Source organism: Rhinopithecus bieti, unplaced genomic scaffold (genome assembly GCF_001698545.2).
Source record: "Rhinopithecus bieti isolate Rb0 unplaced genomic scaffold, ASM169854v2 scaffold_21542, whole genome shotgun sequence".
In the NCBI taxonomy this organism is placed as follows: Eukaryota; Metazoa; Chordata; class Mammalia; order Primates; family Cercopithecidae; genus Rhinopithecus; species Rhinopithecus bieti.
This window is the reverse complement of record NW_016810483.1, coordinates 286,088-301,338: the sequence shown is the minus strand read 5'-3', so window position 1 is coordinate 301,338 and position 15,251 is coordinate 286,088. Positions and strand designations below refer to the sequence as shown.

The 15,251-nt window shown below is 35.8% G+C and overlaps 2 protein-coding genes across 3 annotated transcripts in view; both read left to right on the top strand.

The window, feature by feature from the left end:
- Positions 1-13,746, top strand: part of PPP4R2 (protein phosphatase 4 regulatory subunit 2) — a 73,761-nt gene extending 60,015 nt beyond the window's left edge. For both annotated transcript variants that reach the window (XM_017892177.1, XM_017892178.1), the window contains exons 4-9: positions 3,587-3,680; positions 5,594-5,631; positions 8,236-8,310; positions 8,566-8,709; positions 9,394-9,683; positions 9,939-13,746. In XM_017892177.1, the coding sequence (XP_017747666.1) occupies positions 3,587-3,680; positions 5,594-5,631; positions 8,236-8,310; positions 8,566-8,709; positions 9,394-9,683; positions 9,939-10,264 (967 nt within the window). In that variant the 3' untranslated portion in view covers positions 10,265-13,746. The remainder of the gene's footprint in view (positions 1-3,586; positions 3,681-5,593; positions 5,632-8,235; positions 8,311-8,565; positions 8,710-9,393; positions 9,684-9,938) is intronic.
- Positions 5,647-7,889, top strand: EBLN2 (endogenous Bornavirus like nucleoprotein 2). Its single transcript, XM_017892180.1, is given in 2 exon segments — positions 5,647-6,929; positions 6,931-7,889. Coding segments are annotated over 2 exon segments (819 nt in total). The 5' UTR covers positions 5,647-6,653; the 3' UTR covers positions 7,474-7,889.
- Positions 13,747-15,251: the final 1,505 nt, after the last annotated feature.

The window sequence follows — 15,251 nt, the reverse complement described above, 5'->3', positions numbered from 1 at the left end:
GTGCATTAAAATATGTATATATTTAGCAAAGGTGGATCCTTAATGTGTGTGTGAGGGTTTAAAAAATGTTATTGGATTTTGTAGGCACAGTTTTAAAAAATTTGAGCTGCTGTCTAGTCATGTCCTTTTTTCAGTTCCTTATATCTTCTTAGTTTTCCATTTTACCATGAATAAATCAGATGATATATCTGCAGAGTAAGCCAGATGCTGCTTTTTTTTTTTTTTTTTTTTTTTTTTTTGGAGACAATCTATCACCCAGGCTGGAGTGCAGTGACTCGATCTCGGCTCACTGCAACCTGCAACCTCCACTGCCCAGGTTCAAGCAATTCTTTTGCCTCAGCCTCCCGAGTAGCTGGGACTATAGGCCAGGCTGGTTTTGAACTCCTGACCTCAGGGGATCCGCCTGCCTCGGCCTCCCAAAGTGGCGTGAGCCACTGTGCCTGGCCCAAAGCTTTTTGTTTTACAGTATACCTTTGCTAATGAACATCTGGTCACCACTCCCCACCAAATTTAAGGATTTCAGTTCAGACTTTTCATTGAGAATGAGTGGCATGTGTATTTAACCCTCTTCTCCCTATATTTGCTTTTCTTAGTAGGTGTGGAAAAAGTCTTAGTATTTTCAGAAGTTAGAATAAACTATTTTGTATGCTGTGTCTAATGGATGAGTATCAGAGAGCAGAGCTTTCATATACTTGTACCAAATGCATTCATTTTGTACTGGTTTATCTGGTTTATTCTTGTGCCTCCTTTTAGAGGAGTACCTCAAATTAAGTTATCCATAACCGTGTCATGCGTACTAAGCTTGGCATACAGTTTATTCTGTCTCCGTAGCACTTTTTATACAACGTTGTTATTTATTACTGTAATTGTAATTGTTTACATGGCTTTCCACTGTGCTGTTGAGCAAGGTTGGTATTTCTAGTTTATAATAGGCTCTTATATTTATGGAATAAGTTTAAAAGTACAGTGTGTATGTAAAGAGACCTTTCAATGCTGTTGTTACAATTCATTTATCATGCTAATATTTCCAGTAGATGCATTGATTTGCAGGAAGTGTTTGGTTGGATTTTAGACTGTCATGTGAGAAAAGGAAGTGTTGTGTGACATTTTAGTGCCATCTATTGGATACTTGGTAAAATGACTTTTAAAAGCTTCTTTTACTTTTTGAAATAACAGTCATTTGAAAAAAGTTTCTGAAATTGTCTAAGAACTTAAACTCGTTTTATCATAGGCTGTTATTGCTAGCTAGCATTGCTATGTAAACACATACCCCCCTCCCAAAGCAGTATTAATATTAACCAACACATAAAATATTAATAATTGGCTACAATTTAACTTAGATTTCTAAAGAAAATTATCCAAAACATTCAGTGTAAATGTTAAACAAGAAGTTTTAAAATACTCATCTGTTAAAAGTAATTTTAATTAGTGAGAAAACATTAGGTTTTAATGTGGGAAAGAATTTTAGTTGGAAGAAAAAGCATAACGACTAGACAGTATTTTTCAGTTAAGTACTATTTGAATACCCAAACACTTGTTGAATACCCAAACTGTTGGTGCGATTTTATATATTTTGAATAATAAACTTTTAATTACACTGTCACTATGGGGTGATTAATGAGGAAATGGCTTAGGTGTGATGTGTGTGTAAGGTTTGAAGAGCAGTGAACCAGAAGAGGAGCTAAGGTGAGTTATACCACTAACATTCTGAAATCCACGATAATACTGGGTTTCATGGACAGACAGTTGAGAAACTGATACTGTTTGTTATACATGTGGAAAATGCTTAAACATTTTAAAAGTGGAGTTAGTTTTGTGTATTAGCTATAGATTTCCAATTATGTGTTATCTTTATAGGAATGAGAAGATGTGTAAGCTTATTGTTTCATAATTAATAATGCTGTTGGTGTGCTTTGTACTTCCCCATTTAAAGGGATTCTTCATTTTGACATCATACTTCACTCTGAGTAGATTTTCAAAAGCAAAAAAGTATTCTTCCTCAGAAACCCAGAGCAATTTCTAGTTGCTTCTGAATGTTTGTGTTTTCAGGCAAACATTGAATCTTTTATTCTGTGCCTTGTCTTTTGGTAGAACAGTTTTCTCACTTTTAGGTTTGGTTTCGATTTTAGGTTTGAGACAAAAGATTGATTCTTGGACTCTCAAATTTATCTAAAAACATTTGTTCTCATATCAATAACATGTACTTTAAGCATCTTCAGAATTTTTTGCACATATTATACTTTGAACATAAGAATAGTATTGACACAAAGAATATGAGAACCAAATACAGTTTATCCAGTTAGAAAATAAACAACTATAATTTTGTAAAGTATGTGTGGTACAGTGGAAAGGACATGAGATTTGAAGTTAGACTGGGTTTGAGTTCTGGCATTATAACTCACTAGCTGATATACCACAGAAAATTCTGTGTCACACTGCCTATAAAAAGTGAAGACCTTTGTGAATGTTAACTTAATTTGAGGCTTTGTAATTCTTTTCATTAAAGAGAATAAATAGATTGATATGGCAGACACTGAAGTCTGAAGATTTATGTTTGTACTTCTTAGCTGCGTTTGTCGTACTTCGTGCTCATAACTGCTGTTCTGTTCAGTTTGTAATTCTTATGAATGCTAATAGCTACATGAGCTCAAAACTTTTAAAAATACTTATAAAATGATTTTAGTTCCAACTTATATCAGTTTTATATTTACTATAATCAAGGAAAAATTGAAGTATAGTGAAAGTATTCAGTAAAGTTAAATAAATATTGTGTATATTTTAAGTTGGATTAAACGTGTAGATTATATATGAAATTGTAATAATGGAGCAGAACCACATTTAAAATACTTTATTTGTAGTTTTGTGTGAACATTTTAAAGAAACCTTTCAGTGCAGAATAATACTTGAGGAAAATTTCTATATTAAATAAACCCCAGCTTGATTATTATTTGTGTTACCTCTGTTGTAAACTTAAAAAATCAAATTGTCAGGATTTAGAATATTACATAAAAATTTTTTCCTCAGTTTTGAAGCTTTCTGTTGATTTTGGGTGTTCTAAGTTGCTTTTAAAAAAATTGCGTGGGTAAATAGTAGGTTTATATGTTTATGGGGTACATGAGATATTTTGATACAGGCATACAATGCATAATAATCACATCAGGGTAAATGGGGTGTCCATCACCTCAAGCATTTATGTGTGCTTTATGTTACAAACAGTTCACTTATACTCTTAGTTATTTTAAAATGTACAATAAATTATTGGAGTCAACCTATTGTGCTATTAAATACTAGATCTTATTCATTCTATCTAACTATATTTTTGTAACCATTAACCATTCGCCTCTCCCCTGCTGCCTTTATTGCTTTTTAAAGGAAGGGAGAGTTGGATATTTTGTTACATAGAAAGGTATGCTTATTTTATTGTCTACTTTTGAAAGACCCATCCATTTATTTCCCTATTATAGCATTTTCTTTTGTAGCTTAACACATGGGTGACTAGATACAGCTTTATCTAGCGAAAGAAATAATGTTCCTAGTTCTCTTGATTATCAGTGATCTCACACTGTAAAATTGTATATTTTTGCAGTATCCCTTTTACTATTCAGCGACTATGTGAATTGTTAACGGATCCAAGGAGAAACTATACAGGAACAGACAAATTTCTCAGAGGAGTAGAAAAGGTATTTATTTTATTATTGGAATTATATTATGCTGTGGTGTAATAGCTTTTATTTTAGAAAAGAACATTGAGTAAGATCCGTTTCAGGTACCACTTCTTGAAATATGTTTTCTAGCATACCTTGAGTTTCCCAAATTGTTTTCCAAATTGCATTCTATGTTTTATGGAGAGATTTAATAGGAGCGGGTAGAGGAGGGTTTGTGTGTTGATCATTGAAGTTTGGGGGAAAGCAGCTTATTATTTCTTGGAAATTCATAGTGTACATCAACTTATTAAAGGTTCTGAGACGTTATAATTGCTATTTTAACTTTATAGAGCGTTTTATAAACTTACCCATGGAATTCATTTTCCCAATTCTGGAGTTCAGAGGTACATAACTTTGGAAACTTGTTGGTGCCAAGCATGTAAATGAGGTATTGAGTAGAAACATGCAGGTCAGATTTAGAGATAAACATTAGTGTTTGTGTGTGGAGGGGGTTGAGGGAGTGTTAGAATAAGGGAAGGGTATTCTGAATAAAAGAAATGGTGTGGGCCCGGTGCGGTGGCTCATGCCTGTAATCCCCGCATTTTGGGAGGCTGAGGTGGGTGAATCACGAGGTCAGGAGTTCGACACCAGCCTGGCCAACATGGTGAAACCCTGTCTCTGCAAAAAATACAAAAACTAACCGGGCGTGGTGGTGCACACTTGTAATCCTAGCTACTCAGGAGGCTGAGGTAGGAGAATTGCTTGAACCTAGGAGACGCAGGTTGCAGTGAGCTGAGATGGCACCATTGCACTCCAGCCTGGGCAACAAAGCGAGACTCTGTCTCAGAAAAAAAAAAAAAAAGGAAATGGTGTGAAGAACAAAGACTCAAGGTGTTTAAGGGAATGAAAAGTAAGATATTGACTTGTCTTGAGTGAAAAATGAAGGAGCCCTGTGAGAACCAAGATTGGACTAATGGGTTCTAATTTTCAGTTGATGATTGGTCCAAAAACACTTCAGTGTTGATTTAAGAATCTGGTTCAAATTCACTTTATTTTACCCTGGCAACAGGAATCAAAAACCATTACATAGTGATTTACAATAGTTCTTGAGGCCATACTGGATTAATATAGTTTGTTGATCCTCTCTACACTCAATTGAATAATACTCCCAAAGGCCAGGAAACTGAGATGGCTCATCAGTACTTATTTTTCAGCTCCAGGAGTTGTAATAATTACATTTTTGAGATCTTTGGATAAAGAAGCAATATGTTACAGTAGTCATACCAGGTGCCCTGCCTTTAAATCAGGGTTGCAGTGCTTCATAGTTGTGTGACCTTGGGCCAGTTAGTTTTCTCCTCTGTAATATGTGGTTAATAATAGGGCTATGAAGGGGATTAAATGCAGAACACTTACTGTGACTCATAATAAACAGCGAACACTGAATATTAGTACAGTTATTTTTACTGGGAAAATCATATAAATATATTACAAAAAAGGTTTGAGTCTTTCTGTGGGATATATGATGCAACACAACAGGCTGTGGATTGGGTGTTGCTTTGTAAGGAAAATCAATTACATGTGTCCTAATTCGATTACATGTGTCCTAAAATCAGTTACATGTGTACCTTAATCTCTCAACATCTTTGTTGATTCCATCTGAGCTTAGTTCCTCTACTACATATAGTATATGATGTTAGGGGTCTAGAATAACTAGGACAAAAAAATAAGTAGGAAAAAAATCATTGGCTGAGTAGGATATTCTCTTTTGGTCCTTTGTAATTGTTTTAGTTTTGTTTTACCAGTTTTCATTTTAACCATTTATTTTCCTTCATTAGCAAAATTAGAATCAATGGAAATTTAACCTACCAGAGTGATTTTAGAAACAAATGATTAAACTTTATGTTGTAGTACTTTTCTTCATACTAAATCACTGATTTTTGTTATTGCAGAATGTAATGGTTGTTAGCTGTGTTTATCCTTCTTCAGAGTAAGTATATTTTCTATTTCTAGTATATTATTTACTATATTTAATCATTTTATTGCTTCTAATACATTATTCTTAAAACAGACTGAATTTTATATGTAATAAAGTGTGATAACATACTTGTGAACCTACCATTCAGTCCCCAAAGTAGAATATTACTGATAACATTATCTGTATGTTTTTTCCGGTAAAGAGATTTGGATTAAAGCAATTGATTTACTGTAATTTTAATATTGTTGGATTTACATACTGTGGTGGCACCCATGTCCCTGAGATGCCATTCTAGATGCCTTTCCAGGGTATCTCTAGGGCATAATTCCCATGTTTGGAATAGTTACTTGATGGCTTTTCTCTTTATGATGGAAAATACTTCCAGTTGTCAAGATTTATATATGGCAAAGTAAGAATTAAATTTGGACACAATTTCCCAACCTTGGAACTATGGACATTTTGTGCCAGATAATTCTATTGTGAGTGGGTGTCCTGGGGATTATAAGAGGTTTAGCAGTGTCCTTGACCTCTACCCATTTATGCCAGTAGTGTTCCCCTCCAAATATCTTTAGACATTGCCAAATGTCCCCTGGAGATGTGAAAGGCAGAGAGGGGAGGTTGTCCCCTGCTGAGAACCATTGGTTTAAGGTTAATCTGACTGTGCTTTCATAGACTACTGAGTTACCCAGGCTGGAGTGCAGTGATGAGTGATCATAGCTCACTGCAGCCTTAAACTCTTGGGGGCTTACGTCATCTTCCCACCTTAGCCTCCCAAAGTGCTGAGATTACAGGTGTGAATCACCACACCCAGCCCTGTCAATTTGTTTTTAGAATGTTCTCAAGAATATACTTACATTGCTAAATAAGATACTAAAATAATCCCATACTGTATTTCTTGACAGAAAAACTATTAAAATATATATATATGATAAAAATTTCTTTTATGAACCAAAATATGTTTTGTTTTGCTAATGAGCGTGAGGTATTTTGGAAAAATGGTAAAGAAGTGCAGAGTCAAGTCATAGTGACTAATAATGAATTCTTTTCTTAAATTGTATGCCTGTGTCAATTCTCACAGTCTTTTTGTTTGAGTCTGTGACAGATCTTACAAAAGATCTTTTAGACCCATGATTCTTACCAAAATTAAAGAATTAAGTCGGAACCAATCACCCACAATGTCTCATCTAAGAAAGGACTCACAGACCAGCAGCCCAACAGATGACGCGATGAACAGGAGTGGGCTCTCTGACCTTCAAGGAAGTTTTGAGCTATCCGGGAAAAGCAGATAGTATCCACTGGATGCATTGGAACCCCCAACCCAGCATTGGGGATGTTAAGGACATTAAAAAAGCAGCCAAGTCTGTGCTAGACCCGGCACATAAATCTCATTTCCACCCTGTGACCCCCAGTTTAGTATTCCTGTGTTTTATATTTGATGGGTTACACGAGGCATTACTGAGTGTTGGTGTGAGCAAGAGGTCTAATATTGTGGTTGGGAACAAGAACAAGGAAATGGATACTCCTTGTGCTAGCGGATTCAAAGATATGCCTAACTTTATTGCCCTTGAGAAGTCATCAGTTCTCCGCCACTGCTGTGACCTTTTGATAGGTGTTGCCGCTGGATCAAGTGATAAGATTTGCGCCAGCAGTCTCCAAGTTCAGAGATCATTCAAGGCAATGATGGCATCTATTGGAAGACTTTCACATGGTGAGAGTGCTGATCTGCTAATGAGCTACAATGCAGAATCAGCCATAGACTGAATCAGCTCAAGACCGTGGGTCGGAGAATTAATGTTCACATTTCTTTTTGGAGAGTTTGAATCCCCTCTACGCAAGCTACGCAAGTCAAGTTAGTTGTCAAGAAAGCGCAGATGACAACCTATTATGCTGTGAGAATGTTTCTAGATCAGTGCATGGATGGCTCCATTGCTCTACCTGCCATTGTGTCTGAGATCCCAGTCTTTGAGGAGGAAAAAAACAATGGTTAAAAAGACATTGGGGAAATATTTTGAGTTTGGGGGTGTACTTTGCCACCCCATTTTTAGGCAGCTGTCACCACGAATGTTCCCAAACTTAGCAGCAAAAGCAAACTGCTGGGCCAAGAGGAGCAACCCCACATTTTCGGGATTTAAAGCTCCTGATATTATACCAGGATCAACCATCACACTCCCTTTGCTTCAGATGGCATCTACCCCGTAAGATCTTGAGCGGGGAGCGTTGAGTGGAATCATGGATCCTTGTGCTCTTAACATGAACTAATTCTCGTTATTAAAAAAAAAAGGGGGGGTGTGGTCGTTTACGCCTGTAATCCCAAAACTTTGGGAGACCGAGGTGGGTTGATCATTTGAGGTCATGAGTTTGAGGCTAGCCTGGCCAACATGGCAAAAACCCCGTCTCTGCTAAAAATACAAAAATTAGCTGGGCGTGGCAGCGCACGCCTGTAATCCCAGCTACTTGGGAGGCTGAGGCACAAGAAACGCTTGAATCTGGGAAGTGGAGGTTGCAGTGAGCCGAGATTGCACCACTGCACTCCAGCTTGGGTGACAGAGCCAGACTCCGTCTAAAAAAAAGAAAAAAAAATTAAGTCATCCACAAGTATATTTTCTTTTCTTATAGGAAAAACAATTCCAATAGTTTAAATCGAATGAATGGTGTTATGTTTCCTGGAAATTCACCAAGCTATACTGAGAGGTGAGATTCTAGATTTTTGATACCTATAGAGTTTGCATTGTCCTGATTTTGAGTAGCAGGCTTAGTGTACTTTCTAAAAATTGGGCATTTTATGGATACTATAGGATGAACTACATAGAATTAGTTAATTTGGTAAAGCATGGGCCTGAAAACAAAGTTGCAGCAAATACTTCTGTGATATATTCACATCAGCATACCTTAAGAGGGATGACTTTTTATAAAAATAAGAAATGATGTTCATTTATCTTATTATAGGTCTAATATAAATGGGCCTGGGACACCTAGGCCACTTAATCGACCAAAGGTTTCTTTGTCAGCCCCCATGACAACAAATGGGTTGCCTGAGAGCACAGACAGCAAAGAGGCAAATTTGCAGCAAAATGAAGAGAAAAATCACAGGTTTGTATGTGTTTTATATTTATTAAAAGTTAACATTTAATCAGGACTTATCACTTACTATTTATAAGTTCTGAGGGACAGAACAAGGTTTTCATGCAGTTTATAGGAGCACTGGCTTCTCTTTGCAGCTGTAGCAAATGTTGAAGGTGGACACAGACAAGACTTTAAAATTGATAATTTGTGGAGACTGTTTATGTAGGGTCTAAAAGTAAAGTAGATATGATCCATTCTATTTGTTATTTCTGAAAGTTACTTGAAAAGAAAAAAGATCTTTATAAATAAGTTGGTTTTGTGAATTGTTTCTCACTGTAGTTCATAAAAGGACACCTTTTATTTGTATCTTCAAATTTTCTGTATCATTTTAAGGGAAGGAAGACTAATTGAAGGAGAGGACTTAGAGAGTATGTCCGTATGGAAGACTTGTGGGTTTGTTGTAGGAGAATATTTAACTTACTGGAGAATTGCACAGAAAGGTCTTATAGCTTTTCTGAGTCCTACTGGGAATTACTCATCAAACAGTTTAGGTTACCTTGATATTATTCTCTTGTGTTTTTCTTTGCTCAGGTGTTATAATTTAACTTTGACACTAAAATACAATTTGAAACATTATTTAACCTTAAAAATGGGGATGTAGAAGATGGGGAAAATAATCTTATTAATGACACTTTAAAAAAACATTTACAGTGACTCTTCAACATCTGAATCAGAGGTTTCCTCAGTGAGCCCTTTGAAAAATAAACATCCAGATGAAGATGCTGTGGAAGCTGAGGGGCATGAGGTAAAAAGACTCAGGTTTGACAAAGAAAGTGAAGTCAGAGAAACAGCCAGTCAGACAACTTCCAGTGAAATTTCTTCAGTTATGGTGGAAGAAACAGAAGCATCATCTTCGTCTCAGGATAAAGACAAAGAAAGCCGTTGTACCCGGCAGCACTGTACAGAAGAGGATGAAGAAGAGGATGAAGAGGAAGAAGAAGGTATTTAGAGACCATCTGTAAAAGGGTGGAGTAAGGAGATCCTCAAATTCTTGTACTTCATTTTTTTCGTGAAAGAATTTTACATAATGGAACTCCTTATAATGCTGATGTTGGGCTTTTCTCCCACCTGTATGTAGTTGCTGCTGAATTTCAGGGGATGTGATTTGAACTATAGAATATCAGAATTCATGAAACTTAACTGTGGAGGTATTTTGAAAATAAAATTTAACTACAACAACATTTGCTTATTTTTAGAGTCTTTTATGACATCAAGAGAAATGATCCCAGAAAGAAAAAATCAAGAAAAAGAATCTGATGATGCCTTAACTGTGAATGAAGAGACTTCTGAGGAAAATAATCAAATGGAGGAATCTAATGTGTCTCAAGCTGAGAAAGATTTACTACATTCTGAAGGTGGTGAAAACGAAGGCCCTGTAAGTAGTGGTTCTTCTGACTGCCGTGCAACAGAAGAATTAGTAGGATCCAGTTCCAGTCAAACTGGAGAGATTCTTTCAGAATCATCCATGGAAAATGATGCTGAAGCCACAGAAGTCACCGATGAACCAATGGAACAAGACTAACTATTTAGAAACATTTAGATGCAGTATTTTACATACAGTTCTGGTTTTAACACTGTATAAAACTTTTATGTAATAAAGTGGACCTTTAGTTTTACAAGAGAAGCAGGTTGTAAAATAAAGTACTTTATGGATAATTCCTGAAAGAGTTGTACCTGTAAGAACTGTGAATATCAGCTCCTCTGGGTCCTGCTTACCTTACCGCCTGACTTTTCTTTCTTTCTTTTTTTCTCTTTTTTTGCGTCTGGGCAAATCAGTGGTTTTGTATAGCATTTTTTTTTTTTTTTAAATTAGGATTAAAGTTTTTAAACTGAAGGTAATTATAATTTTGAAATTTTTTTTGAGATTATCTACTTTTAGCTTTATTACGTATGCAGAAGCCTTCGCTCTGGCTCTTTCGATAGCTCTAGCAGTTTCTATTTTGGTCATATTTCAACATTGTAACATGCTGATTGTAGGGTTTCATGCTGGCGCTTTACAGATTTTATTGTTTGCTCGTACAATGGAATTTTAAGCTTGCATATATAACATACAATTATTATAATCATATATTCATGCTAAGGGGGGGAACCGATGCTTAATATTTTTCTGTTGTCTATAAGAGATGAATACAGTGGACTTTTCTCTATTGGTAATGATTGGAGCTTTCACCTCTTTCAGAAGACATTTTCTTTCTCTTCTGAGTAAATGTGAAATAAAATCTGCCCTTGTTAGAAACCCTTGGAAATCTTAAGTTGTTGCAATACCAGGTTAATAAACACATTCCAAGAGATCTGTTCAAACTCAAATTCTTTTGTATACTTCTGAGGTGCCTGAGAAAAAGACTTCATTATTTATGAGAAAATATGCTTTATCTTGGAAATTGTGTTCAAATGTTAGCTTACTATTTTGTAGAATGAATGTTTATGAAGCTGATATGAGTCCGTGTCAGAAGAACCAAGCAGGTTCCTTGATCTTTTGCTTGCTTTCTGAACATTGTGAATATTACACATGTCTTTCTAAATTATTCTAGTGTATGCAAATGTCAATGGTATGAAACACCACTGTACTGGAAGAATTAACATATTACTTTAGTATGTACCTGAACTAAATGACTGAAGCTTTAGGGGTGCATAGAAACCACCATAATTTGTATGACATTTTGGAGTGAATTAAATATTTTTGAACATGCTTCTTCGACAGCCAGTGTTATATTTTTCAGATCAACACAAAGCACAATGATTACTCTAAATTCAGTATTTTCAAATTTACATATTTAAAGTCATGCAAACTGCAACTTCCCTGTCAAAATTACTGGCTGCCAAATTTATACCTGTTTCTTCAACTGTACCTTTTGATATTTAGAGTTTTAAAATTTCTGTAAAGTAGATTTTGTAGAATGTAATGTGTTCACTGCCTTTGTGAAGTGGTATATAATTGTATAATTTCTGTGTGTAAACTGAATGCTTGGGCTTTCAATACAGTATTCATATAAAGCAATAAATATTAATGTTATGAAATATTCGAGTACATTTTTATCAAAATATGGAAGAATCCCCCTTTTTTTAAGTTTCAGATACCTGAACTACACAGATGGGCTTCTAAAACTGATGCAAACAGTTTCTGACACTGTTATCATATGCTTTTGGGTGATTTGGGGGGCAACCACAAGTTTTGCATTTTCACTACTTAAATCGTCATGACTATAAATATCAAAACTATTTGGATCCATTTATGTTTGTAGGATAGTATACTACTGACTTGACTGTCAAGTTCACAACAGCTAGATGATATATTTATGACTATGTCTAATAGTTGAAATAAAATCTGAATATTGATTTACTATATCCAAGAGGGGAGAAAATTAAACATTGTAAATTTTAAAAAATTTTTTCAAAATGTTAAAATGAAGCAAATTTAAGTTCAGAAATTTTGAAATTTTCTTTTGAATATTTATGAAATTGTCAGTAAACCTACCTAAGATCCTGTGACCTTTGATATTTTTTATTTTAATTGTAGTGCCATGGACCATTTGTAAACAAATTGATTTACTTTTGTTGGTTTCAAGTTGAAGATTTAGCATTATGACTTTGAGGTCTGTGGCTTTATTTGTAAACTTGCAATTGCTGTATTTGCAAGGGCAAATGTATTTCTTTATTAAATAAAGTACAATAATGGTGAATGTACCAAAATGACATCACTTAACTCTATGAGAGATCTGCATTTCAATCTATAGTTTAATAGTTTTAATATTTATTAGATATTCATATGTTGATCATAGATCAAACTTGTTGCTGTTTATACAGATAATTGTAGAATGCTCATGGAATATCTTTAGGGTAGGTGGAATACTTCTGTAGTTAAATTGGGAAAGCTTGTTCAGCTGGTTTTAGATAATGATGGCCATTTGGAAGTAAATTTCCGCAAGTATTCATAGGTGCACTTAACACAGACTTTGCTTAATGAAAATGTCAATTCTAATAATAACTGATTCACTTACGAATTTTTAAAAGTCTGATTTTACGCATATTTCTTAACATACATCAAGCAAAGTCCTGTTAAAAGATCTAAATGAAGAATGGAGACCTCAGTAATTAAAGATACTTTGTTTCTGACCTTGAGCAGATTACTTACCTGTTCTCTAGACTATAACCCAATATGTAAAATAAATTTGAAGATGCTGATGAGAGAGAGAGAGATGTATTATGTTTTAGCACTTTTCCCTTTTAAAAGTGAAAATATCCTTGTACATTTTGAAAATACATATTTTCAGTTCTGAAAAATGTAGCAAAAGTAGTGAAAATGTCATATTTTAAATGTTGATTATTAGATAAATTTAACCTGCTTAGGGTTTATTGTAATTACACCTTTCAGAAGTGTGTTTTCGAGCAGTGGAATTGCCAGCCAGGCCTTGTGGCTTGGAAAGGCATCCCAGAAATCCTCGGCCAGAAAGTGTGGCTTGTTAAAGCGTTGAGATTCAGAGTATTTTGTTTTGCCGGTGTAGATAGGCATGTATTTATGCATTTTTGCATTTGTAAAATCAGTGATTTTTCAAATAATGTAAATGTAATATACTAGTTTACTTAAAGGTACTTGGGCAGAATCTAAAGCTGCTACAATGTTTGATTATGAAAAAATGTAACATGGTAAGGATGAAAATGCAACTTATAAAACCAAAGGAATTGAAAATTTTCAGTAGTGTTTCAAATTGTCTTCTGAACAGGAATTTAACATTGGTTTTGATAAAGTGAGGGTCAGTTCTCAAGATTTGTGCTAATCATAAAATGAATGAATGCAAAACGCCTTGTAATTTCATATGGAATTATAAAAATTAGGTTTATTGGGTTTTGGCCTAATAATGAGTGCTAGTATGTATTGGTTAGAATACATCTACTATTTCACATTTTAAAAATCAGTACACTCTTCAGAATTTTATTTCAACTTGGAGCCTAGATTACTTTGCCAAATGTATTTTCATAATGCAATAAAATATAAATTAGAATATTTTTATGTGTGTAATTATTTTATGTACCATAATGGTTTATTTACCCTGCTGCTGCCCCTACCCCACACCTCACCCCACCCCCCCCCCCCCACCCTGTGCCACCACCCACCTCAGATCCTCAACTGAGGAAACTTAATGCATGACTTTGTTACAGCCCTGTTTCTTATGTGGTGACAAGGTGTTCCAGCAGAAGGTGCATCTGACTTGACAGTTGTGGTTCTTTGCCAGGCAAGTCATGCTGATTGTCAACAAAATCCAGACCTAAATAAGTTTCTCCATTGCCGTAATTTGGCACTAGCTTGCACGTATATATTTACAATATTTGTGTTAAGCATTTTAAAGGCTGGGAGCAGTGGCTCACGCCTGTAATCCCAGCACTTTAGGCCAAGGCAGGTAGATCTCTTGAGGCCAGAAGTTCGAGACCAGCCTGGCCAACATGATGAAACCCCGTCTCTACTAAAAACACAAAAATTAGCTGCTTATGGTGGTGGGCACCTGTAATCCCAGCTACTCAGGAGGCTGAGGCAGGAGAATTGCTTGAACCTAGGAGGCAGAGGTTGCAGTGAGCCGAGATCGCACCACTGCATTCCAGCCTGGGCAACAGATTGAGGCTCTTTAAAAAAAAAAAAAAAAAAAAAATCATTTTCGAAATCCCACCTTCGGGCAACTACATGGCAAGAAGTGTAGAATTACCTGAATTGGAGAGGAGGGTTCTGTTTTCAACTCTGGGTCCCTTTTCTGTTTTTTGGGGTTTTTTTTGGGGGGGGGTGGGGGGGGACGGAATCTTCCTCTGTTGCCCAGGCTGGAGTGCAGTGGCACGATCTCGGTCTTGGCTCACTGGAACCACTGCCTCCTGGGTTCAAACAATTCTGTCTCAGCCTCCTGAGTAGCTAGGACTATAAGTGTGCACCACCATGCCTGCCTCATTTTCGTATATATATATATTTTTTCACAGAGATGGGTTTCACCATGTTGGCCAGGGTGGTGGTGAACTCCTGACCTCAGGTGATCTGCCCGCCTCAGCCTCCCACAGTGCTGGGATTACAGGCATGAGCCACCACAGCCGGCCCTCTTAGGCATATTACCGCGCAGTAGCTACAGTAGAGGGTAAGATCTCTACTGAAGATCTTAGTAAGAGGCTCTGAACTAAGGAGAGTACTTGTCAGTGTGTTTCTAACCTTAAGAATTTTTTAGTTTTCAGCTTCTCATATTTGATCTCTTACCCCAACTCAATTTTATTTACTGAATAGTATAACTAGTACATAGTTCAGGGCTAATGATGGGAAGACTGATTTTTCCACTGGCTAGGAATAAGCTGTGTGAACTCTTCCCTGTTTAAAATGAAGAGTGTGCAATTCCCTTTTATTCTTCAGAACGTTTTAAGTTTAAAATTTAGCAGTAGAGTTTGTGGTCTAGGTTTTATTTGTACATTTTCAGAGTTTTTCTTCCCATAACTAAAAGTAATGAATATTCCAAAATGCCAGCCAATTACCTGTATACTAGTCT